We start from the raw sequence: 23,886 nt of genomic DNA on the forward strand, positions 1-23,886 counted from the left end.
ATATTTAAATGTAAGATGTTATTAAGCGACTGATACTGAACGATTACTGTTCGGTGTATATAATAAATGTATCAGCTTCAAGCTGTATTTTGAATTGATGTTTTTTTGTTCTGGATGTTATTGTATAGATTAGTTATTTTCTCAAAATTTATACGGAATTCTCATTAATGTAATATCTTTATTGCTTTATTGATAAATATTCCACTCTTGTTGTGAAGGATGTACTCCTTTTTCAGTTCTTTTTTGAATGTTTGTGAATTTCAGAGAGCGAATGATTGAATAATTTAAAAGGAAAGAACTGAGAATGTCTCGCACTAATACCAATAAGTTATAAGGTTTTTACACAAAAAATTATTCTTGTTTTTTATAATATAACGAATATTATTTGAATAAAATTAGTCGTGTATGTTATTTTTTCACATTAATTTTAGTGATTACTTTAAAGTGGAAAATTGGAATTGGAAGAATACATTGAATCAAAGACACATAGTTCTTGAAGTTATTTATTATTAACTTTACTAACTAAACATTATAGAAAATCTATTCAAAATGATCTAAGAACTTTTGACAGGTTTAACAAACATTCTCTTCCTCTTCATTTTCTTACGGGTTAGCTCAAGCTGGTGCAACTCAGAATAAACTTCTGAAAATATTTCCTTTTGTTCCTCTTCGGGTATAGTTTTTCTGCAACAACAAAGATCAACGATGAAAATTTAAAAAAATAAATAATGAGTTAACCCAATTTCAAACTTAATTGGAAACTTCCTGAATAAGGGCAAAGCCACACGAGGCGACAGAACAGGAAAGCTCTCCGATTGTGATTCGAATCCTCGATCAGCTGATTTCCAAACGCCAACCCAATAAGAAAGCCTCGTCTGAAAAACGTGTGGTTTGGCCCTAAAAAATGCTGACCGTTCAAAGTGAACATAGTTTGAAGATAGTTCTCTGCACAATAGAAGATAAAGATAAAAAGTATCGAGATAGGAACAGTGAGGTCCACGATATAATGACAGTATTTTATTTACATTGATGTTGCTATCCTTGTCTATCATTGGACAAAGCAGATAGCGCTGACCTTCTCTAACTCCACATCGGTTTTCAACATTGTAGGAATATAATTAACAAAATATTCAATCTCAATCCCGATAATTTATTATCGAACCATTGCGAAATATTTTTTCTTGACTACTAAAATATAATTGATTATTTCAAACAAGAATAAACAGTTAATACATCTGATATACTACCGGTATCAGTTATTCTCTACAGAAGGCAGTGGCAAGGCGGAGAATCGGCAACGCTTTTCTTCTATCTTTCTCCTCTGCCATTATAACGTGGACCTCACTATAGTGTTTCGTGTTTTTTACTTATTGTAATGAATAGGCTAATTCATAAATTCAGGAATATCACATAATAATATTTTTACGCATTTTCAAGAATATAACATTATTCGTTTTTAAAATGATACACCTCACTATAATACTAGTAGTTCTGCGAACAGTAGACCTCGCTCATGAATACAACTTTCAATCTAATGAGAAGGGCCAGTACAGTAAGCACTGTGAGTATTGTAAAGATTCAGTACAGTAAGTACAGTAAGTATTGTGAAGATTTAGCCATGTCATTTATTATTTTCTCCATTGAAAGTGCTAGAGACACTGTTTCCAGGGACACTGGACTTATCAAGGAGTACCTTTATATCAAATACATACCTTTTAAATGAAAAAAAACTGAAAAATTGTCAAAAACCACAGATTTATTGATACTCAGAAAGACCGGTTTCGGTCATTATCAGAGTTTATCAGAGATTGACAATGGTGTAATTACTTCTCAACTACACAAAAAGGGAAAAATTTACCTTTATATCTTTACATACAAATTTTTCTCTACAACTGCAGTATTGGACTCCAATACAATAAAGATTTTTTTTTAATAATTTATCCAATTAATTTGTTAAATCAATTTAATAATAAGATGATTCAATTCAATTATTCTATCTAATCATAATAATTTATTTTATTATGATATATTATTAGAATAAGATAAAACAATATTAGTATTATCTTCAAAAAAAAAAAAACTGGCAGGAACGAGAATTGAACCTGGATCCTGCAGTGTGACAGACCACGGTCTAACCGACTCGACCACCATGTGCTCGTAACAATTGATGCGAAAAAGTATGAAAATGAATTTCTGTATTCAAAGACACATCCTTTCTGGATTGAGGTTAGTTCGCGGGTTTTTAAATATTACAAAAAAACCAGAGGTTTCATCAAAAATCGTTACACATACGTTTCTGCGCCTTGTTACAAAGAACTTGCTTACCAAATTTCATCCAAATAACTGCGGTACAAACAAACAAACAGACGAAAGCCGATCGAGTCGAAACTAAGACCTCAGCTTTGCTTCGGTCAATTATAATATGTGTCGAGGATATCATAAAATTAAATAATTACCTGTATTCGAGCATCAAGTCATGCTTTTCCCAGGGCTTGGCAGCCCTGGCCAATCTGATCAGATTCTTCTCGGATATTTCCAATTTCTCCACGCCCAGCAGACCTTTCTTTTCCCATTTTTGCGTCCACGGTTTACCTTTCATTTTGACCTGTTGACAAACAAAATTCCATTAAATATCAAAGAAATAGAAAATATTGGATTAAATTTAATCATTCAAGGATCTTGGCCCGGTTGCCCAAAAACTGGTTAAATTTTAACCGTGATTAATTTCTCGAGAACCAATCAGAGAAGGGATGAAAACACAAATTGAAATTGTCAACCACTTTTCATTATGGAAAAGTACCACAACATCACACACAACACAACTGTAAAATTGGAGAAGACTTTTTCGAAAAGACGGCTTCTCTGATTGGTTCTTGTGGAATTAATCACGATTAAAATTTAACCGGCTTTTGTGCAACCGACACTTATAGCTAATATTAGATGGACAGAACGGAAAGCGGATGTCAAAAAATGTGGAGGGGAATTGTGGAAATAGCCAAGGTTCACCAAGGACTGTAGCTGTATAGCTTTAGATCCAAGGTCTATAAATACAGGTCATGACACTCGTGATCCTTATGGAGCGGCCATTATGTAGGGTCTTAATAGCGGTAAATTTGAAATTCCAATCTGCTCATAACAAAATCATGCATTATGCTTTTTAAAAACAATATTTTGGTTTAGATAATATGTAAATTCAGGTTTTCGATTTTTTAATAATGAAATTTCAATAATAAATGCTTCAATAATTCATTTTTTATTATTAAAAATTGTTCTTATTCTTGTAACTTGTTATGATTCATAAGGCATTGGGACAAAAAGCTAACCTCAAAAACAGTTTAAAGTTCCCAATCAATTAAATCTAAAAATCAACAATTCAGTTCCTAGTTGGAATCTAAATATTATTATTCTGTTAGAAGAATTTATTTCACAATTTAAAGTCAAGCAATATTTTTTGAAAAATATATTTAACCAAATAACACATAATTATATTTAATGATAACAGCTGATAAATTTGAAAATTGGTGAACTAGAACCCCATAAAATGGCGATTTTGCAATGCATCACGGGATTGTGTCATGACCTGTATTTATAGACCTTGTTTAGATAGCATAAGAAGATTTCCCATGGTATAGATAATTTATGTTCCAAGTAGATTTTTTATTAACTCAAGCCGTCTATTGTTACTGTTTTGGCCGGCTGAGAGTGTAAGAACTGCATAGTATGAGAGACTACCAGGCGTCACATAGCTTCACCAAAAAGGAACTACTAGGAATATCGGCCAGAATAAACAGTGAAATTTGGAACATAAACGCCCTAGTCCATGGGATATCTTTCCTTATGCTATCTTTTCTCTATAATCGTATCTTGCAGTAAAAATGTACCTTGATATCATTAACAGGCACCGGAGATCCTTCAGGCAGTGGTACAGGCTCCATATCCAGGGGAAACGTACTGTATTCAGGGAGAGCATCCCTCAAGTACTGCAGGTCCTTATCAAGACGTTTCTCCAACTTCAAAACGTCTATCTTCTGTATGGTGGGGTCGTACATGAAGAACTCTATCTCGCAACCTGTCAAACAAACAGTTCTCTATTACAGATCACAATTAATTTCGAAATTAATTTAAGCAATAATTATGGGTGAATATTTTTACAATAATTGAATCGGCCTGAGCAGAAAGGGAACATGTCAATTTTTTTTTCATTTTTTTATGGTTGAAATGAGTTGTTTGCTGTGGGATACATCGATTAGAGTTAAAGGGAACATGTCAGCACTCTCTTTACGAGAAACAGATATCATATTTTTGCTGTACTGGAGTAAAAGGGAACTAGTCATGACACACATGTTCCCTTTCAACGCCGAACATTCGAAAATTAGCTGTTTGTCAGTTGTGATTTTTATGCTATTGTTAGGTTACCTTTGATTCACGCGTTGCTTTGAGGTTAGATTGCTTTCGGTTGAGGTGTTTATTGTAAAAGTTGAAGAGTGATAATTTATAATATATCATCATGAGTAATAGGAAGTTAACAAAAAACTCAATTTTAAGGGGTGAATCTTATATAAGTGCTTATACTGGATTAAAATTGTTGTCTTTAGAGTTTGCACCCTAATGACAAAAAATTTCTTGAAATTATCAATAATTTTATCAGTATTCAGTTTCTTCTCTCCCCTGAAAAATTCTGATTTTTGACATGCTCCCTTTCTCTTCAGACCGATTCAATTATATAAGGCATTACTCAGGCCGGTAGTATGATATGGCTCAGAGACTTGGGTACTCACTTGGACATAGAAAGGCTTCGAATCTTTGAAAGAAAGGTTATTAGGAGGATAGTGGGTCCTGTTTACAAAAATTGAATTTGGAGGAGAAAAAATAGCGAAATCGAGCGCTTCCTGGGGAGTAAGACATCGTCCGATACATCAAAGCTGGCAGGATTAGGTGGATGGGGCACTTGCTGAGAATGGATGATGAAAGGATTGCCAAATGCAGATACTGCTATCCTTTTCTACCTCCGCATCGTTGCCATATCTTATTTTAACAATAATTAACGAAATATTCAATCTCAATAATGAAAATTTACTATTCAATCATTGAAAAATATTTCCTTGAATATGAACAGTTAATCTCACATCAGATATCTACCGGTATCAGCTATTTCATTTAGAAGGCAGTGGCAAGGCAGCACTGTTCTCCACTGCCATTATAACGTGGACATCGCTATAGACAGAACAATCACTCACCTAGATTGTCGATTATATTTCTCAGCACGAATCGAGATCTGAGACCACATCCCAGTCTCTGAATGCAAATACCCACAAAGCGGCTTACTTTCTTCTGTGCATGAATGTGTGACGATGTAACAGCTAATACGCTGCCTAAAATACAGAAAAAATATTGAAAAAGCATTTTAAAATTAATATAATTGAATCAATGAATTTAGAAGATGATACTAATAATTGCAAAAAATATGAAATGGGATAAACGCTTGGGAAAACTTATAAAACAGCTCTATCATGCACTATTTGCGCTGAGAACTGCATCCACTATAAAGACAGCACAGAAGGTGTATCATGGATATTTTTAGCCCTAATACGCTACAGCATCTTACTATTCTTTTGGAAGAATATCCCAAAAGAATAGCAAGAATAACTTATATACAATATGTAAGATGCAAAAGAAAGCTGTTCGTGTTTTGGAGGGTTTGCGGCCATCCAAATCATGTAGGCTCATTTTTAGAAAATATAGGCATAGAGAAACAATAGCGTAAGTAGATATCCCATGGTTTATGTCGCAACAGCCGATTACTGTCGATTTTTACTGTTTTGACCGGGTAAGAGTGTATGAACGGCACAATATGAGAGACTACCAGTGTTATAAAGCTTCACGGGAAAGAACTACGTGGACTACCGGCTTGAGATAACAGTAAAAGTTGCGACATAAAAGCCCTATACCATGGGATATCTACTTATGCTATTGTTTCTCTATAATATAGGTTTCTCACCGATCCAGCTTTGCATTTCCTTGAGACTGTAAATTTTGTCTTAAAAAATTCAGAGATATTTGAAAGAAATCTAGTTTGTCATGCATGGTTATAGTACAAGAGCAAATAGTTCAGCTGTATCCGGCTCACAGGCTGACACTTTTGGAAAAAGAACCATATTATTCGGGACTCAGGCTCTTCAATTGTCTGCCTGAAAGAATAAGGTTATGTGGCAGTTATATGCTATTTTTGTATTCAATTACAAATGTTCTTGTAAAAGCGTGTCCCTATACTACGGAGGAATGTTGCAGTGAATTTACACTTTGAATAAATTCAATCTGACTTCTGGGTCCAATTGTGTGGAGATGTTTCCTGTGACCTCTACCCAGACTCACCAGCCACCTGGTGAAACGAGGGCTTGCGTCTGCCAGCAGCCTTTTGCCAAGTGCTTGAACAGGGTGACCCTGCCATTGCTGGTGATGTAAGTCCCTGGACCATTTAGTTATTGTGTGGAAGGCAGTCCTTTTGAACTAAGAGCTCCAAAGAGTGGTGGCACTGTTATGAGGTCCACGTTATATAGCAGTGGAGAAAGATGATAGAACAACAATGCCGATCCTCTATCAATGCCTTCTACAGAAGGTAGCTGATATAGGTTTATTGATGTAATATAAACTGTTCATACTCGTTTAAATAATCACTTATATTTTTCAATAATTTTATAATGAATTTTCATGATTGAGATGAAATATTTTGTTAATTATTAATTCTACATTGTTAAAAGACGATACGGCAACAGAGCAAAGCGAGAAAGATAGCGTTATCCGCTTTGTTGAATGATAGATAAGGATAGCAATACATTGCTTATGAAAACACTGCCATTATAACGTGGATCTCCACTATAGTAATCCAATGTAGTCAGGAGTTTCAAGTTCATATCTCAATAGTTGATGAGATATTCCAAGAAAGGGGCACAATCCAGTACATGTCTTGAAATATTCTTATAGTTATTGTGATACCAATTATTTGTCGAACTGTCTGTTGAATTAAACAATTTACAAGAGTAAAACCAATGAAAAAAATATCCGTTTTTGAACTATTTTAAGAGAGAAAATATTTCTCCGTTGACTGCATTTTTTTATTATTTTTTTGTCATCTATTTCATTATCCATGACGAATTGCAAGTAATATCCGTTTTCGAACTATTTTAAATGACACTACAGTCAACTACAATCAACAAATTTTTGAATATCTATATAAATAAAAATCGAGCCTCAAATTTTGACATTCAATAACTTTTTTATGTGTGCACCGAATTTGATGATTTTTTAGTTGTGTTTGTTATGTTCAGGAGCAGGTTTATGGCCTATCAAATATATGATCCGACCTTAGGACTCTTTCGCACGGTCCTTCAAAGTTTACATGTAATCCTTATGGGAGAAGATTTGTGAGCTGGCCACAAACAGAAATAAAAATCAGCTGTTATGATCATTGCGTCATCCGTCGGTAGATCTGTTTTCCATTTTCTTTCTACTGATTCACAAAATTTTAACTAATAATAATGCCACGGTATGAACGACGTCCAAATTTGGGTCGTAGAACTCTGAATGCTTTAAATTTAGAATATGCACGGGAAAATAAGCAGCAAGGTGATAAGCTGCATTCAACTGTATTTAAAAATACAATTTGCTGTACAACTAACTAAGCACATAGGAAGTCCATATTGATATATAAAATGTAAATATTGATTCTTGAATTTCATAAAAATATAGTGCTTAATCAGATTAAGCTAACGCTAAGCACACCTGAGGAGGCACGGCTTGGTGATACAAAGTGTCGATCTTATGGAGATTGCCTTATCACACCGTTCCACGCCATGCCTGATTCAGTGTGTATGAGTTCTTCCATTCAAACCAATAAGCAAGAAACACCTGGATGGAAAATGCCGCATCGCGCTTCCTCAGGTGTGCATCCAGCTAAAGTTTGTCATGAGATGCATTTACTATTTGGCGGTACGAAGTTCGCCGGGCCAGCTAGTCAGTTAATAAAACTAGTATTCACTGAGGAGCGCTTTCAAAATATTTAAATCAATTTTCAACACTCTCAGAGTGCGCTCCTCAGTAAGTACTAGTTTTATTGACTAATATTCAAGAATTAGACTGTAGTGTCATTTAAAATAGTTCAAAAACGGATTATTACTGGCAGTTCTTCATGGATAATGAAATAGATGAAAAAAGTAGATAAAAAAAGTATAAAGTCATTTCTTGCAGTTCGTCATGGATAATGAAATAGATGAGAAAAAAATGCATTCAAGAGAACAATATCTTCTCATCACTTACCAACATAAAATTCAGGGATATCAATATTCCGCCTCCTTTTCATCATGTCACTTCTTTCTAGCTTTTCTCTGATCAAGTTTCTCCATTCTATTTTGGGATCAGGCAGGAATTCCGGATAAACGAATCTGGCTCTGTTGAGAGGAACCGATGATCGTGAATCAGTTGTTGTTGCCGTTTCTGGTGACTTTCCTTCAGCCAGTTGGGCTTCCTTGTTGGAGACAGTGCTGCTGATCATTCGTGATAGGTTGTGGTCTGCAACTAAAAACATTTTGAATTTTGAATTATTTATTTATTCAAGTAAGTTACAATACATTCTGGTTTATACAAAAATTTACAATAAATTACAGTATAGCAACTAATTATGCAACAAATTTCACATATTATGAAACTTATTAATTACAATGAAGATTGATGCAACATTAGAATATTGATAATATAATATTGTAAAAACATTAAGCAACGGTCACACAAAAGCCGGTTAAATTTGAATCGTAAACTATTTCACAAGAACCAATCAGAGAAGGTATTTTTGATAAGATGGCTTCTATGATTGGTTCTCGTGGAATTAATCACGGTTAAAATTGAACCGGCTTTTCTGTAACCGGCACTTGTAGTTAATATTAGATGGACAGAACGGAAAGCGGATGTCAAAAAATGTGGAGGGGCCAAACCCTGGCCACTTTATTCATTTATACAATAATTACATTATCGAAATGATAGGGAGAGGAAAAATTGTGCTATTCCTCTCCCAAATTCAGACACATAGTCCGAAATAAGTTAAGTCTTGTAGTTCTTCAGTTCACAAAATTTTCATTCTTCATACATTTTCACAAAGTAGATTTCTACTTTGTAGAGGTAGAACATGCATACACATACAGACACAGTCGACCTACATTGTTGTGTCATCACAGCTGACATCAGCGAGAGGCTTTTCAACATAAAATAAACAACCAATAACAATAAATAAAATACTGGAAAATTACGAATTCTAATGACAGAAGAATAGTTCAACCTCATGTAGAGCAAGTGAAGAAAAAATAAAATAATAATGTTGTTTAAAGCGTTTCGCTGTGATGACACAATGCAAGTCGATTGTCCATGCATGTTCTACAGTTTGTGACCAGCCTTACAGTTTAGATAACACATTTAGTGCCGGTTGCACAAAAGCCGGCTTTTGTTGACATTTCACGGTTGACATTTCAACCGTAATTAATTCCATGAGAACCAATCAGAAAAGCCGTCTTTTCGAAAACACCTTTTCTGATTGGCTCTTGTAAAGATAATCACGGTTAAAATTTAACCGGCTTTTGTACAACCGGGCCTAACAGTTTAGGATTGAAAAAAGTGAGTAAAAATTATAACCTGGATGACTCTGGTCTTTAATGAGAAACACGTTATAATGATTGTGGAGTAAGATAGGACGACAGCGTTCGAGCGTTGCCGATTCTATGCCTTGTCACTGCTTTACATAGAGGATAGCTGATACCGGTATAACTCAAGTAAAGGTGCAATTCACTAGCGGGGATTCAAGTGCGCAGCTATAAGTGTAACGACTAGAGCACATAACCTATAAATCATCAGATTCGACTATTCATTATTTATATGAATCGTAAAAACAATACAGTAGCCAACAATTCTAATTCATCTGCCGCCATAGCATTCATACAAACATAATTATAACCCAATGAGTCAACCCATCGAATCAAATGAATTTCAAGGTTGTATGCTCGAGCCGCCACGGCTGTAACAACGCGTCTCAAGCCGCCTGCTTAGGTACGCGCGTCTTGAGATGCGTCGTTACTAATTAATTGCACCTTAATATTAACTGTTTATTCCAAAGTAATCAGACATGGAGAAGTATTGATGTATGCTGACGATACTGCTCTGTTTGTTGGACATAAGAATTTAAAAGTGGCTGAACAATTAATACAGTTTGATTACAACAGAATTCTGAAATGGTCCATGACAGAAATCTTGTAATCAACAGGAAAAAAAACTGTACTAATGCACTTTAAATCTCCACATCTAAGATGCAACGTAAATCCAACTGTATTAAGCCACGACTGTCATTGCCTTCATGCGAATGTTTCTCAGATTTGCACTTGTCCGCCTCTTACTTTAGTAAATAGTACCCGTTACCTTGGCATTATAATCGATAGCAGCCTGAGATGGTGTCCTCACATAGACTACATTTCAAAAAACTTCAAGCGCTTAACGCAAAAGTATTTTATTTGCATAAAAATATCACCCATGATTGCTATATCTAATTATAAGTCCATGATGGAACCAATAATTAGATATGGCATTGAATCATGGGGAAGTGCAGCCGATTATCTTTTATCTAGAGTTGAACGAATACAATCAAGAACATTAAAATGTATAACTACCAGAATTCCTTATGTTAATAATATTGATCATACAACCCACGTAGCTTACAAATATTATCATACCTTATCGCCCAAAATTTCTACCTTTTCAAAATTGTAATACTCCACAAAGAAAATTTATACTATAGACTCCTTGCTCCTCCCTCACCCTACAATTTAAGATCTCCATCAATATATGTAGTACCCAGATTCAATAATATTTATGGTAGAAGATCCCTACATCATGTAATTCCCTACTTATTTAACAGACTACCTCCAAATATAAGAAGGATGTAATGTTGTATCCCAATAATAACAGCACAATCAATTTATAAAACTAATAATATTACAAACGTACACAGGTTGGGCTCTAGACGTTGTAGAGAGCAGACGTGCCGGCTTATCGCTCTGAACAGCCTATCGTTTTCGTGCTGATTCTGGCTTTAACCTTAATAACTATTGTCTATAATATTAGTGAAAAGTGTTTGAAAGTTAAATTTAGTATGATTTTAGTGATTTAAACGAGAAGTTGTTTTTTCTGGTGCCCTTCTGTGTATAGTGTATCAAATGCAAGGAGGAATAGACTCTTATTTCTCGCCATCTAGTTCTAAAAAACGTGAACGATCTACAATTTCTCCTGAAGTTGGCTCCCGACCTGGAAAAAAGCGTTCAGAACTTAAGATCAGCAAGATGGACGAGGAAAAGTTTAAGGTATTACTGGACGTTTTAGAAACTAGAATCAAGAAAAATTTTGATGAAAAAATATCTACTTTAGCCACGAAGAACGATGTAACTGCTCTACTGAGACTGTGAAAAAGTTATCTAGTGAAAATAGCGAATTGAAAAGTGAATTACAATATCTCAAATCTACTAATAAGGGTTTAGCAAATAGACTAATCAATTTGGAAGATAGAAGTAGGAGAAATAACCTTATTTTCAAGGGATTACAGTTTGATTCTACTAAGGAAACAATTTCGTGCCTGTAGTGAGGCTTTTCTGCTTGGACTATTTACGTTGTAACGATAATATATTCATCAACCGTGCTCACCTACTTGGAAATCCAAAAAATAACGGTGGTTTAATTATAGCTCACTTTCCGTGTGATGATGATGTGAACTTTATTCTGTCTAATGCAAAAAAACTGAAAGGAACTAACTATTTCATCTACAAAGACTATTCGTACGAAACCCGGAAAAGTAGAGGAAAACTAATGGCCTTGCGGAAAATTATTATGGACAATAAACCAGGCTCAAAGGTTAGGGTCGTCCATAACCGTCTGGTCATTGAGGAGGCGTCTTTCACGTGGGATTCTGACTCAGGTTGGCTGCAGTTCGGCAACAGAAATGGCGAAGAGAAATTCATGGAATTATTGGGAAGCGGGTCCGAGGATATTTTGAGATCTTTCAGGGAGGGGCAGAAAAAAAAACAAGCATCAGGGACTTAATGATGAATGAGGTGGAGCCGTCAGTCGTGTCGGTAGGCCTAGTGTAAATGAATGTCAAACTGATTTTTTAGTGTATAATGTTTGTGGATTAAAAGGTAAGAACTATCCGATTTTTTTTAGTTTTGTAAAAGGGTTTGATTGTTTTATTTTGTTAGAAACACATGTAGAGGAGGGGCAAGATGAAGGATATGATTTGTATTACCAGAATATACATTGTCTTGGGAGTATGCAGTAAGGAGTAGTCGTTTTGGTCATGCAAAGGGGGGAATTATGATGGGATATAAAACATCCTTATCATGTTGTTTTTCTTTCACCAGTGATGATTATAAACAGAAAATTTCAGTTGATTTGAGTAATGAGGAAATATTTATTTTGCCAATTTATCTAAGCGGGGGGTCAGAAGAAGAATGGAAAAGAGATTTTGATATGCTTTGGGATTACCTGTCAACCTCCGATAATAACATGAACACTATTCTAGTTGGTGATTGGAATTGTAGAGTAGGTGAACTACAGAATATCCCAGCTGAAGTCCCTGTTGATAATAACAATGTAGCTTATGCTAGAAAATCAAAAGATACAATGGTCAATACTAGAGGAGATAGAGTTTTATCTCTTTGGGAAGTGTTTAATTATATAATATTGAATGGTAGAGCTAAGGGGGATGAAAATGGGGAATTAACTTTTTTGAATGAGAGAGGTGCATCCGTAATAGATTACTGTTGTGTACCGCTAGATATTATCAAGTCTGTCAATTATTTCTCTGTACTCAATGAGCACTTCTCAGATCATTTTCCAATTAGCTTTAAAATAGGTTGTATGAGAGATGTTGAAAATGAGAATGATGATAAGCTGCTTCAGCTCTTACCTAGGCTTAGGTTTGATAGATTAGATGTAGTGCATTACTCTCGTAATCTTTCAGAAAGATGTAGAGATATTGAGCTACCGAACGACCCAGATATTGCAACAAACTGTTTGAAAAATCTTATATACTCATCGGCTAGTAACAGGCAACTTACACATAATAATAATAAAAATAATAATAATAACTCCAATACAAATAACCAGCAGGCGTGGTTTGATAGAGATTGCGAAAGAGCGAGACGTAGGATGTTTAGTCTACTCAATCTGTTCAGGAGGTTCGGCAATATTTCTGTTAAAAATGACTACTTAAATTCAGTTAGACAGTATAAATATTTGTGTAAAGAGAGAAAGCAAGAGTATTACGATAAGGTCAATAATAAATTTCGAAGTGTGAATAACTCGAAAGACTTCTGGGATCTTATAAAAAATTTCAGAAGTAGCCGTCCGACTCAAATCATTCCTATAAAATCTGATATGTGGATCAATTATTTTTCAAATCTATTTACTCCTGTTAGACTCAGTGAACCAGTTTTGTATGCAGAGCCTTGGGTTGAAATAGAATCTCTAGATAAAGAACTAGAAATGATTGAATTAGATGCTGTACTTACTAAAATGAGTAACAATAAAGCTCCTGGAGAGGATAGAATTGTAGCTGATTTTTATAAAAAAGCCCCGGAGAGTTTCAAAATACTGCTTTTAAGAGCATTCAACAATATTATAGCTTACGGAGAAATCCCAGAATCTTTCAAAAGAGCGATTATTTTTCCTCTTCATAAAAAAGGAGATCCTGCTATTGTTTCTAATTATAGGGGCATCTCGTGTATGGATATTATGACAAAACTTTTCATGGGCATAATGTGCAATAGATTATACAAGTGGGAGCAAACCAGGGGTATTATAAAAGAATGTCAGGCAGGTTTTCGTTCTGGTTACTCGACTGTCGATAACATATTTGTTCTCCATAGCATTGTTGATTATTTTTTACAAGTTAAAAAAGAAAACTATACGGCTTTTTCATCGATTTCAAAGGAGCATATGACAATATTGATAGGAATGCGTTATTTTTCAGATTATATGAAATAGGCCTATCTAGTAAATTTATAAATATTTTAAAGGGGATTTATAGCGATAATAGGTGTAGAATTTGGTGTAACAGTGGTAGAGGATTGTCGGCCGAATTTGCAATAAATAGCGGCGTAAAACAAGGCTGTTTAGCCTCGCCAATTTTATTCTCCCTATTTATACATGATCTTTGTGATTATATAGGTGGAGGAGTATCTGTGGGAAACCTAGATTTAAATGGGCTGATGTATGCTGACGATGTCGTTATATTAGCCGATACCCCGATTCTTATGCAAAAAATGATAAATAGATTAAGAAGTTATTGCATTAAGTGGAACTTAGTTGTAAATATGGAAAAATCTAAAATTGTTGTCTTCAGGAAAGGTGGTAAACTTAGAAGAAGTGAAAAATGGTTCTATGGAGATGAGATTGTGGAGGTTGTGAATCAGTATAAATATTTGGGGGTAATATTCACGTCCTCTCTGTCACTGAAAAGGCATTGGGATGATAGGATAACAGCGGCGAGATATGGTATAAATAGTATGTGGAGAAGCCTAATCCAGAATGAGACAGTTCCCCTTTCAGCCAAGTGGCATGTTTTTAGTGCGGCATGTAAGTCTACAGTTACATATGCAGCGCAAGTGTGGGGCTACTTGCACAGTGACCGAGTAGAAAAATTTCAAAAATATTTCATGAAAAGATTATTTGGCCTCCCCAAAAATACCCCTGACTATGTGATCTATTTAGAGTGCGGTATGGAGCTGATGTGGATCTACACTTTGAGAATTCATATTAATTATATCAACAAAGTATTCAATTTGTCAGAGAGTCGATATCCACGTAGAATAGCGTATGAATTCTTTATCAGGAAATGCGGTTGGTATAAGGTTTGGCTGAGTCTCTGTCAGCGCTATGATATAAGCATAGAATGGTCTGATAGCACAATTCAAGTAGACAGATGGTTGAATTCCATGAATCAAATGCTACTAGAAGTGAAGCAGAGAACTTGTATTGCATGGAGAGAGCGAGCTGATCAGTCAGTATATCATAGTATGTACTCTTCTTTACTGGTAGACTTAGGAGATCGCACGTATTTGAATGACTCTTACAAGAGGAGTTTCATAAATATAATTTTTAGAGCGAGAGCTTCCATGCTGCCGCTAAATTTCAGACCAGACAGGGAGGAGAATAGGCATATATGTTCCTTATGTAACAGTAGAGAGCCTGAGAGTTTGGTCCACTTCATGGGTAAGTGTAAAGTACTGGGGGCGATAAGACAGACTTGGTTTCATTACACATATATAAGTGAAGATACAATAATTAGTTATTTGAATGGTAGAGATTGGTACCGCCTTGTTGGGTATCTTAGGGATGCTCTGCGGTATAGGCAATGGTTGGTCAGGGAATTCAATAGCTAAGATTGCTTGATATTTTATTTTTTATACTGAAAAATTACTTTTAATTTACGTACTGGAAACTTAATTTGCTTGTAAGTTGAATAGTCAGATTAGATTAAATTACGTTTTTCCACTCAAGTAGATTTCTACTTTGTAGAGGTAGAACATGCATGCACATACAGACACAGTCGACTTACATTGTTGTGTCATCACAGCTGTCATCAGCGAGAGGCTTTTAACATAAAATAAACAACCAAAAACAATAAATAAAGTACTGGAAAATTACGAATTATAATGACAGAAGAATAATTCAACCTCAAGTAGAGCAAGTGAAGAAAAAATAAAACAAAAATCTAACCTTAAAAAATGTTGTTTAAAGCGTTTCGCTGTGATAACACAACAATGCAAGTTGACTGTGTTTGTCCATGCATGTTCTACAGTTAGTGACCAGCCTTTAGTTTAGATAACACATTTAGTGTCGGTTGCACAAAAGCCAGTTAAATTTCAACCGTGATTAATTCCATGAGAGCCAATCAGAAAAGCCGTCTTTTCAAAAACACCTTTTCTGATTGGCTCTTGTAAAGATTATCACGGTTAAAATTTAACCGGGCTTAACAGTTTAGGATTGAGAAAAATGAATAAAAATTATGACCTGGATGACTCTGGTCTTTAATGAGATTCACGTTATAATGATAGTGGAGTAAGATAGGACGAGAGCGTTCGAGCGTTGCCGATTCTATGCCTTGCCACTGCTTTATAGATAGCTGATACCGGTATAACTCAAGTAAAGGTGCAATTCACTAGCGGGGTTTCAAATACGCAGCTGTGTAACGGCTAGAGCACATAACCTATAAATCATCAGATTCGATTATTCATTATTTATATGAATCGTAAAAGCAATACAGTAGCCAACAATTCTAATTTATCTGCCGCCATAACATTCATACAAACGTAATTATAACCCAATGAGTCAACCCATCGAATCAAATGAATTTCAAGGTTGTATGCTCGAGCCGCCACGGCTGTAACAACGCGTCTTAAGCCGCCTGCTTCGGTACGCGCGTCTTGAGATACGTCGTTACTAATTAATTGCACCTTAATATTAACTGTTTATTCTTGTATAAAGAGATTATAACGAAAACCTCACTATAGAGTCGGAAATATCAGGTCACTCCTAATTAATTTCTTGGAATCCGACGTTGACCGTACAGAATTTCTACTTCTATTTCTCATCGACTGTTTTTTACTGTCTGAATTGAAATCAAGTAGACTTGGGGTAGGTAGTTTCAAAGATCAGTTTTAAGCATGATGCAATGGTTTTTTGCCCTATAGGCTAGGCCTACATATTTTTAATTGACAGCGCCCATAACTGAATTTTTTTTAGTTATCTTTTTCAATAGGGATGCTTAAAAGTTCAATTTATCAATATAATTACATAGAAGTTTTGCAATTTGATTTTGTAGAAGTTTCTAGAAGTGCTTTGAAAAATTCTATGACAAATTTCAGAAACCTGACACATAAAATGAAAATCTAGCAAATTGGAGCAAATGGTTTAGCTTAAAATTTACAAGATAGTTAACTAATTCAGCTCACAATGAATATACATTTAGTCATCATAAATATAATATGATTTGATTACTTCAATGATTCTACATTATTATTGAGTTTGGTCTAGCATGTTCTTACCATTCTTCCTGGCTGAAACAATGTTCTTCCAAAACCCTTGCCGTAGAGACCGCGTGAGAGACATATTTTCAATTTGATCTTGATGATAATAATAAATTTCAAATCATGATTTTAAAAAATAATACAATAGAAAAATATTAAAATTATTGATCTATCTTACTTAACCTCAAAAGTCATGAACAATTATTAGTTGAGCGCTAATTTGTCGACTAGTGTAGGTATCGACTACTGTTATAAAATATCGATGTTTTCACCGGATCCGCTTTCGTTCCGGCATCACAGTGTCGTCACAGACTCACAGACACAGTGACAGTGTCTCTACGACTTCATGGGTGTGAGTGATCTGAGTGTGTCGTTTGTTTTCGTTGTTTTATCTGGCTTTTCCTTTTAAAATTTTAATATGGTAAATAAATTTTAGTTTCTCTCATTAGAATTATCCTTCTGATATACTTTAAACATTTCATAGTTATGCTTTTTTAAATATATTTCCTTTTACATAGTTGTGAAAGAAAGGTTAAATTTAAACACCGGCTACAAAGCATGTTTTGCTAGGTTTCCTTTCTTTTCCAACATAAAAATTTATTGCAGTATTAAAATAATACAAAATAATAATTATATTTCAAGTTTTTAGTCATTACTAAATTGTTGAAATTTTAATACAACATTGATAATTAAATATACTGTAACTTAGACCTACCCTTTGACTAAGTTTTTGAATGGTAAACTAATCAATCCTACTTCTTATCAAATCAAACAAATTTATTCATTCATAATTTATTGAAGATACATGATATTTTATTCATCAATATCAAACATTTTATAGCTTGTAATTTTTTTACTTTAGTACCTTGATGCTGTTGTAAAACAACAAAAGTGAGGTTAGGTAAAGCTGCCTATTTGGCTAGGCACTCACAAGTTAGTCAAGACAAAACATGATCCGACACGTTTAGTCACAATACATCACATAGTTGCTTATGACGAAACTTACACTGATTACTCATTGTAATTAGACATGTTTTCATAAGCAACTATGTAAAGTATTGTGACTGAACGTGTCTGATCTTGTCTTGACTAATAATTGGTGTTCGCCTAGCCTTACGGTGAACAAAACATTCGTTTTGCTGAAATGTGCAAAATTCCAATTTTTTATGCTAGCCCCTCGCCCCATTGAATTGTGTAATATATTCAATTTGTAAACATATTTTAGAGTTTTTTTGTTGTTAATTTGAAAATTTAACACATAATATTATTTTGACCAAGTCTCAACTGGTTTTATTCAGAGTTTAGTCATTGTCCATTGGTTCCAAAAATGTGAATAATGTAATATCTGTTGAAGCATTTCATTGGTTTTTCTTATACAACCAGGATATAAGTTTTGAACATTAAAGCTGTAGGTGTTTTGATATGAGGTTTAAGCTGACTATAAAATACCGTAATAAGATTATGTACCGGTAGCGGTTTGACTCATTAGTGCACTTATTTAGTCGCGCTAATAAGCTATCGCTTATATAATCATGCGCCTGCTTCTCCAATTGGAGGGTGACCGCTTGAGTCTTCCTCTGAATATGATTCATGATTTTAAAATCGCTTTCCGGTGGGACTCAATTCTCAGAGTTTCAACAGGTCGAAACGCCGTCAGTGCTACAACATGTGTTTCCAATTCGAAAGTGTTTTTCAATTGAAGTTAACATTAATATTGGAAAATAAAATGGATTCACAACACAATAAAGTTTTTAATTATAATCTGTCCGTTGATAATCTTAATAAACTTGATGACAACTAGAATAGTTGTCTAAAAATGTCAAGAATTAATTGTAAAATTACAAACATGTTTCAATACATATGGTGTCATCTTCAGTATTAGTCATCTTACAATATTCAAGATTCCTTAAGTTTATTGAGATTATCAACTGACAAACTATAAGTAGAAGGCTTATTGTGTTGTAAATCAATCTTCTTCTCTACTATAAATTGAAAAACACACTGAAGTGGAAAAACTTACTTTTTAGCGGTGCAAGCGTTTTGGCATGTTGAAACTCCGAGAATTGAGTCTGAAGATGACCAGCAAGCTAAAAAGTAAGTGCTTCCAATTTTAACTTGAAGAAACCTTATACCAATATTCCCGATAGATATGCCCTTACTTTGAATAAAGTATCACCGCTGTCCTTGTAGAAGGAATCTGTACTTGTAAGGAAGCTAGTATAGAATATTTCCACTACATCTCACCAAAAACAGTATCTCAACAATAGAGAAAAGATGGCATAAGAAGATATAGATATCCCATTGTATAGGTCGTTTTATGTTGCAAATTTCAAACCGATTTTTTGTTAACTCAAGCCGATTACTGTCGACTTATGTCTAGTATTACCGTTTTGTTGGCGTGAGAGTCTAAAGGTGCGTACAGATATACGCGCCGCGAACATGAGCAATTCACTTTTAATCAGCTGACTATATCTGTATTTTTACAGAAACGGTAAGATACAGATATAAAAAGCTTGGCATCAGCTGATTAAGAGTGAATTGCTCATGTTCGCGGCGCGTAAATCTGTACGCACCTTAAGAACGCCACAGTATGAGAGACTACCAGCGACACATAGCTTCAGAAAATCAACTACTAGGAATATTGGCTTGAGTTAATATAAACACCTTATACCATGGTATCTCTTATACTATCTTTTCTCTATGATCTGAACTCAATAAACTTGTTAATCTTGATAAACTATGCCTTTCTGGCTTATTTAGTGATCTTTTGAATAAAATTTTTAATGAGAAGTGAACTTTGATTTTTCAGAGCATGCAGTCCAATTGGCCTGGGCACTATAATTTGGATGCCCAGCCTGGAGACAGGCGGGGGGAACAAGTTATCGATTACAACCATTCCGGTGGATACAGTAGACGAGGTCCTAGTACTTCCGGTGCATATGATACTCAAGGCCCCAGCAGTTCCGGTGCATACGTTAGACGAGCCCCCAGCACTTCCGGTGCTTATGGTACTCAAGGCCCCAGCAATTCCGGTGCATATGCTTACCAAGGCCTTAGCACTTCCGGTGCATATGCTGCTCAAGGCCCCAGCAGTTCCGGGGAATATGTTAGACGAGCCCCCAGCACTTCCGGTGCATATGTTACTCAAGGCCCCAGCAGTTCCGGTGCATATGCTGCTCAAGTCCCCAGCAGTTCCGGGGAATACGTTAGACGAGCCCCCAGCACTTCCGGTGCATATGCTGCTCAAGTCCCCAGCAGTTCCGGGGAATACGTTAGACGAGCCCCCAGCACTTCCGGTGCATATGCTGCTCAAGTCCCCAGCAGTTCCGGGGAATACGTTAGACGAGCCCCCAGCACTTCCGGTGCATATGTTACTCAAGGCCCCAGCAGTTCCGGTGCATATGCTGCTCCAGGCCCCAGCAGTTCCGGTGCATATGCTTACCAAGGCCCCAGCACTTCCGGTGCATATGCTGCTCAAGTCCCCAGCAGTTCCGGGGAATACGTTAGACGAACCCCCAGCACTTCCGGTGCATATGTTACTCAAGGCCCCAGCAGTTCCGGTGCATATGCTGCTCCAGGCCCCAGCAGTTCCGGTGCATATGCTTACCAAGGCCCCAGCACTACCGGTGCATATGCTGCCTTAGGCCCCAGCAGCTCCGGTGCATATGATACTCAAGGCCCCAGCAGTTCCGGTGGATACGTTAGACGAGCCCCCAGCACTTCCGGTGCATATGCTGCTCAAGGCCTCAGCAGTTCTGAAGGATATGGGCCAATTGCAAGAAAATTGCTAGGACAAGATGGGCAATCTGGAGATGCTTCAAAAGGTACAGTACCAGTTCACTAAATCTACTTATTACTTATCTTCTAAACTTACCTCATAAATTTATTATTACTAGTAGTCCTGTGAACAGTAGACCTCACGCAGTATTCTCATCCACAAGTACCTGATTGAAACTTTAGACCTTATGGAAATACAGCAATAGACTGGCTTCTCCACACATCTGTGTGATCACTTGTCAGCTGATTTATGATGAATAATTCTATAGTCTGATTTTTACTCTAATATTAGCGTATGAAGGAGGTTCCTTTTTCCTTTTATATTATCTTTGAAGTGTAAAATTTCCAAAAACCTTGTATATACGTCGACGCGCAATTAAAAAAGGAACATACCTGTCAAATTTCATGAAAATCTATTACTGCCTTTCGCCGTAAATGCGCAACATATAAACATTTAAACATTAAGAGTCTAAATGCCAAACCGTCGACTTGAATCTTAGATCTCACTTCGCTCGGTCAATTATTATTTTAAATTTAGTATTTATTAATTCGCCAAAAACAAAATAAGCTTAAAAATGAATATATATGCTACTACATTAAAGCATAAAGATACAGGGTGTCCCACGACAGGTGTAACAGCCGAAGACTGTTTCATAGATTCTACTTAGAATTTGTAATAAAATTTGTCTAGCAACATTTTTCATATCGAGATAGTTTTTAATATTTGTCGATTTTTCGATATTTTTTAAAAGCATCAATAACTAGAAACTATCAGTCAATATATAATTCAAAGGATATGGTTGAGAAGAGGAAGAAATTATCAATAAGATTCTTAAAATTTGACGTTTTTGAACTTTTTATGAGCGCCTCATTTCATCAAGTTGAAAAATTCGTAGAGTTCAAAGCCAAATTTCAAACAGTTTGAAACCGCTTATTCCATCTTGATAGTGTACTCTATAAAAAATGTTTGCAAATAATGGTGTGCACAGTCATCGGGAATGATTTGTTACTCAAATAAAATATGTTCAGTGATAGTCTCTCCCTCTTACATATCTCGTAAACATCAGATAATTAAGAAGTACAGTAAGGATCAACTCACACTTACGCGACTCAGGTCGGGAAGAGTCTACTTTAGTCGAGAGCATGTGTTTTCAAGTGGTAACGTCGCGGAGGCTAGAATCGACTGGTCTGAGTGTCACCATTTGGAAACACATGCGCTGGACTAGAGTCGAGTCTCTTCTCGACCTGAGTCACGTAAGTGTGAGTTGAGCCTAAAAATTTCTTACTTGAGCTATGAAACAAACTAATTAATATTGTTTCGATGTGAAAATTAGGTGTGTTTTTGCATTAAGATTATTTCGTTTTTAATGAATCTGGTATTTTATTTACATACAACAACAGATTATCAAAAAAGTATATTGAGCTGAATCTCAATTGAATAAATTTATTTCTATGGAACTATAGAAAATAGTGCTTTTATATTTTATTATTGAAGAAATCTATAAAACTTACAGTGTTGAGTTGTCTTGAATATAAATAATATGTAATGTAAATGCCAATTAAATATAAACAAATTTAAATAATGAAGCAATATGTACCTACTTTTAGTAGTGTATCACAATGATAATTATTAAATAAACAAATTTAAATAATGAAGCAATATGTACCTACTTTTAGTAGTGTATCACAATGATTATTATTTACCTTTTTGTATTTTGTAAAAACGATTAAACTTTAAATTATATTTGCAGATAAGAAACGCCTCTCAAGTCAAGAGGATAACGGGAAAAAACCTTACAAACGGCGTAAAAGTGAAGCAGAAGGTGAGTTAATTTTCATTTTTCTGTATTAATTATTTATTCAATCAAATTATGAGTCAAGTAGGGTCGTTCTGTCTCTAGTTCGCCAACAACTCTTGTAATTTCTTGAATGCAAAAATAAATACATCCAGAGTTATCAATAACATCAATATAGATATCTATCTACATGTAATGCAGCATATCAGAAACTGTTATTTTAAAAGCTTACATTCGCCTGTGCCTAGCTTGTCTGGAGAAATTTCAGATTCAGTCAACCCAATCAGTCAATTGGAGAGCTTCATGCCGACTGAAAAATGCTTCATGTGGCTTGTCCCTATATAATGTGTTTATATATCAATGAATCTATTTTTACAATTAATTCTAAACTTAGTAGCCTATGCTTTGTTATTTTATAATCCTCATCATTTAATTAGTCAGCTATTTCTGTATTACAGTAGAATGTCTATAATTCGTGGTGAAGCAATGTATATTGGTCTTCTCGATAATCGAGCGTTGGCTTATCGTTAACCTCGTTAAGTCGTAGTTTTGTTTGTGAAAACTCTCTATAATTCGTATTTTTACATCATTGAAGAAGATAATTACAGTGCACTATGCTATCGCTAACTGATTCTCCAGACATGAGGTCATCAACTGGAAATTGCATAGATTGCCAGACAATATTATTGTCAAAGTATTTTGTTCATTTCAGGACAGTATTGGATGTCAGCGTGAAGAATTCGTGAATATCAGTTATGAGTTTTGTTATTGATTAATTAGTATTTTCAAGTATTGTCACTACTCTAACAGAAATAAATACCATGCGATCAAAAACTTGAAATTGAATAAAAAATTAGTTGATTCAATATTCAAAAATCTGTCAATAATTCTGAACATTTTTCATTTAGGGCCGGTTTCAGTGATCGGGATTTAGGTAAGTTCTAGACTTTAAACAGCTCGAGTCAGAAAATTGGCTTTCCAAAATGGGGCCTAGTCGCAGTAAATAGTTGCAGCAAAATAAATCTTCATTTTTTAATTTCTATAATAATTGGAAACGTTTTCCTTGACGAAATGGAACATTCCTAAATGATTCAAAATAGCTGAAACTTTATTTTATTTTGTGTTCAATTTTCTAGTTTTTCGAAATTTAATTTCAACCTGGACTACGAATACGCCCCGTTCCGGAAAGCCAATTTTCTGAC

The 23,886-nt window shown here is 35.1% G+C and overlaps 2 protein-coding genes across 6 annotated transcripts in view; one reads left to right on the plus strand and one right to left on the minus strand.

Annotated features, from left to right (window-relative positions):
* Nucleotides 1-485: 485 nt before the first annotated feature.
* Nucleotides 486-17,406, minus strand: LOC111056447 (39S ribosomal protein L19, mitochondrial). The gene is made up of 6 exons (XM_039433318.1): nt 17,130-17,406; nt 8,314-8,571; nt 5,238-5,372; nt 3,882-4,069; nt 2,457-2,605; nt 486-684 (listed from the first exon to the last, which is right to left on the minus strand). Exons 1-6 carry the CDS (start codon nt 17,191-17,193, stop codon nt 555-557), a joined length of 924 nt encoding a protein of 307 aa, XP_039289252.1. The 5' UTR covers nt 17,194-17,406; the 3' UTR covers nt 486-554.
* A 47-nt stretch (nt 17,407-17,453) lies between these two features.
* Nucleotides 17,454-23,886, plus strand: part of LOC111059254 — a 49,185-nt gene continuing 42,752 nt past the window's right edge. For 3 of the 5 annotated variants that reach the window (XM_039433319.1, XM_039433320.1, XM_039433322.1), the window contains exons 1-2: nt 19,921-20,935; nt 22,640-22,711. In XM_039433319.1, coding sequence (XP_039289253.1) covers nt 19,924-20,935; nt 22,640-22,711 — 1,084 coding nt within the window. In that variant the 5' untranslated portion in view covers nt 19,921-19,923. Of the gene's footprint in view, nt 17,533-19,920; nt 20,936-22,639; nt 22,712-23,886 lie in introns of those variants that run through there. The other 2 variants (XM_039433323.1, XM_039433324.1) reach the window with 2 other exon arrangements.

The sequence above is a fragment of the Nilaparvata lugens genome, chromosome 7 (assembly GCF_014356525.2).
Source record: "Nilaparvata lugens isolate BPH chromosome 7, ASM1435652v1, whole genome shotgun sequence".
In the NCBI taxonomy this organism is placed as follows: domain Eukaryota; kingdom Metazoa; phylum Arthropoda; class Insecta; order Hemiptera; family Delphacidae; genus Nilaparvata; species Nilaparvata lugens.

Excerpts from the sequence above, each read along its gene's own strand:
- LOC111056447 (XM_039433318.1), bottom strand. The coding sequence starts at position 17,193 with ATGTCTCTCACGCGGTCTCTACGGCAAGGGTTTTGGAAGAACATTGTT. Across the intron at positions 4,070-5,237 it reads AAATATAATCGACAATCTAG|GTTGCGAGATAGAGTTCTTC; the intron begins GTGAGTGATTGT and ends TTTGTTTGACAG. Across the intron at positions 2,606-3,881 it reads TGCCTGTTAATGATATCAAG|GTCAAAATGAAAGGTAAACC; the intron begins GTACATTTTTAC and ends GTTTGTCAACAG.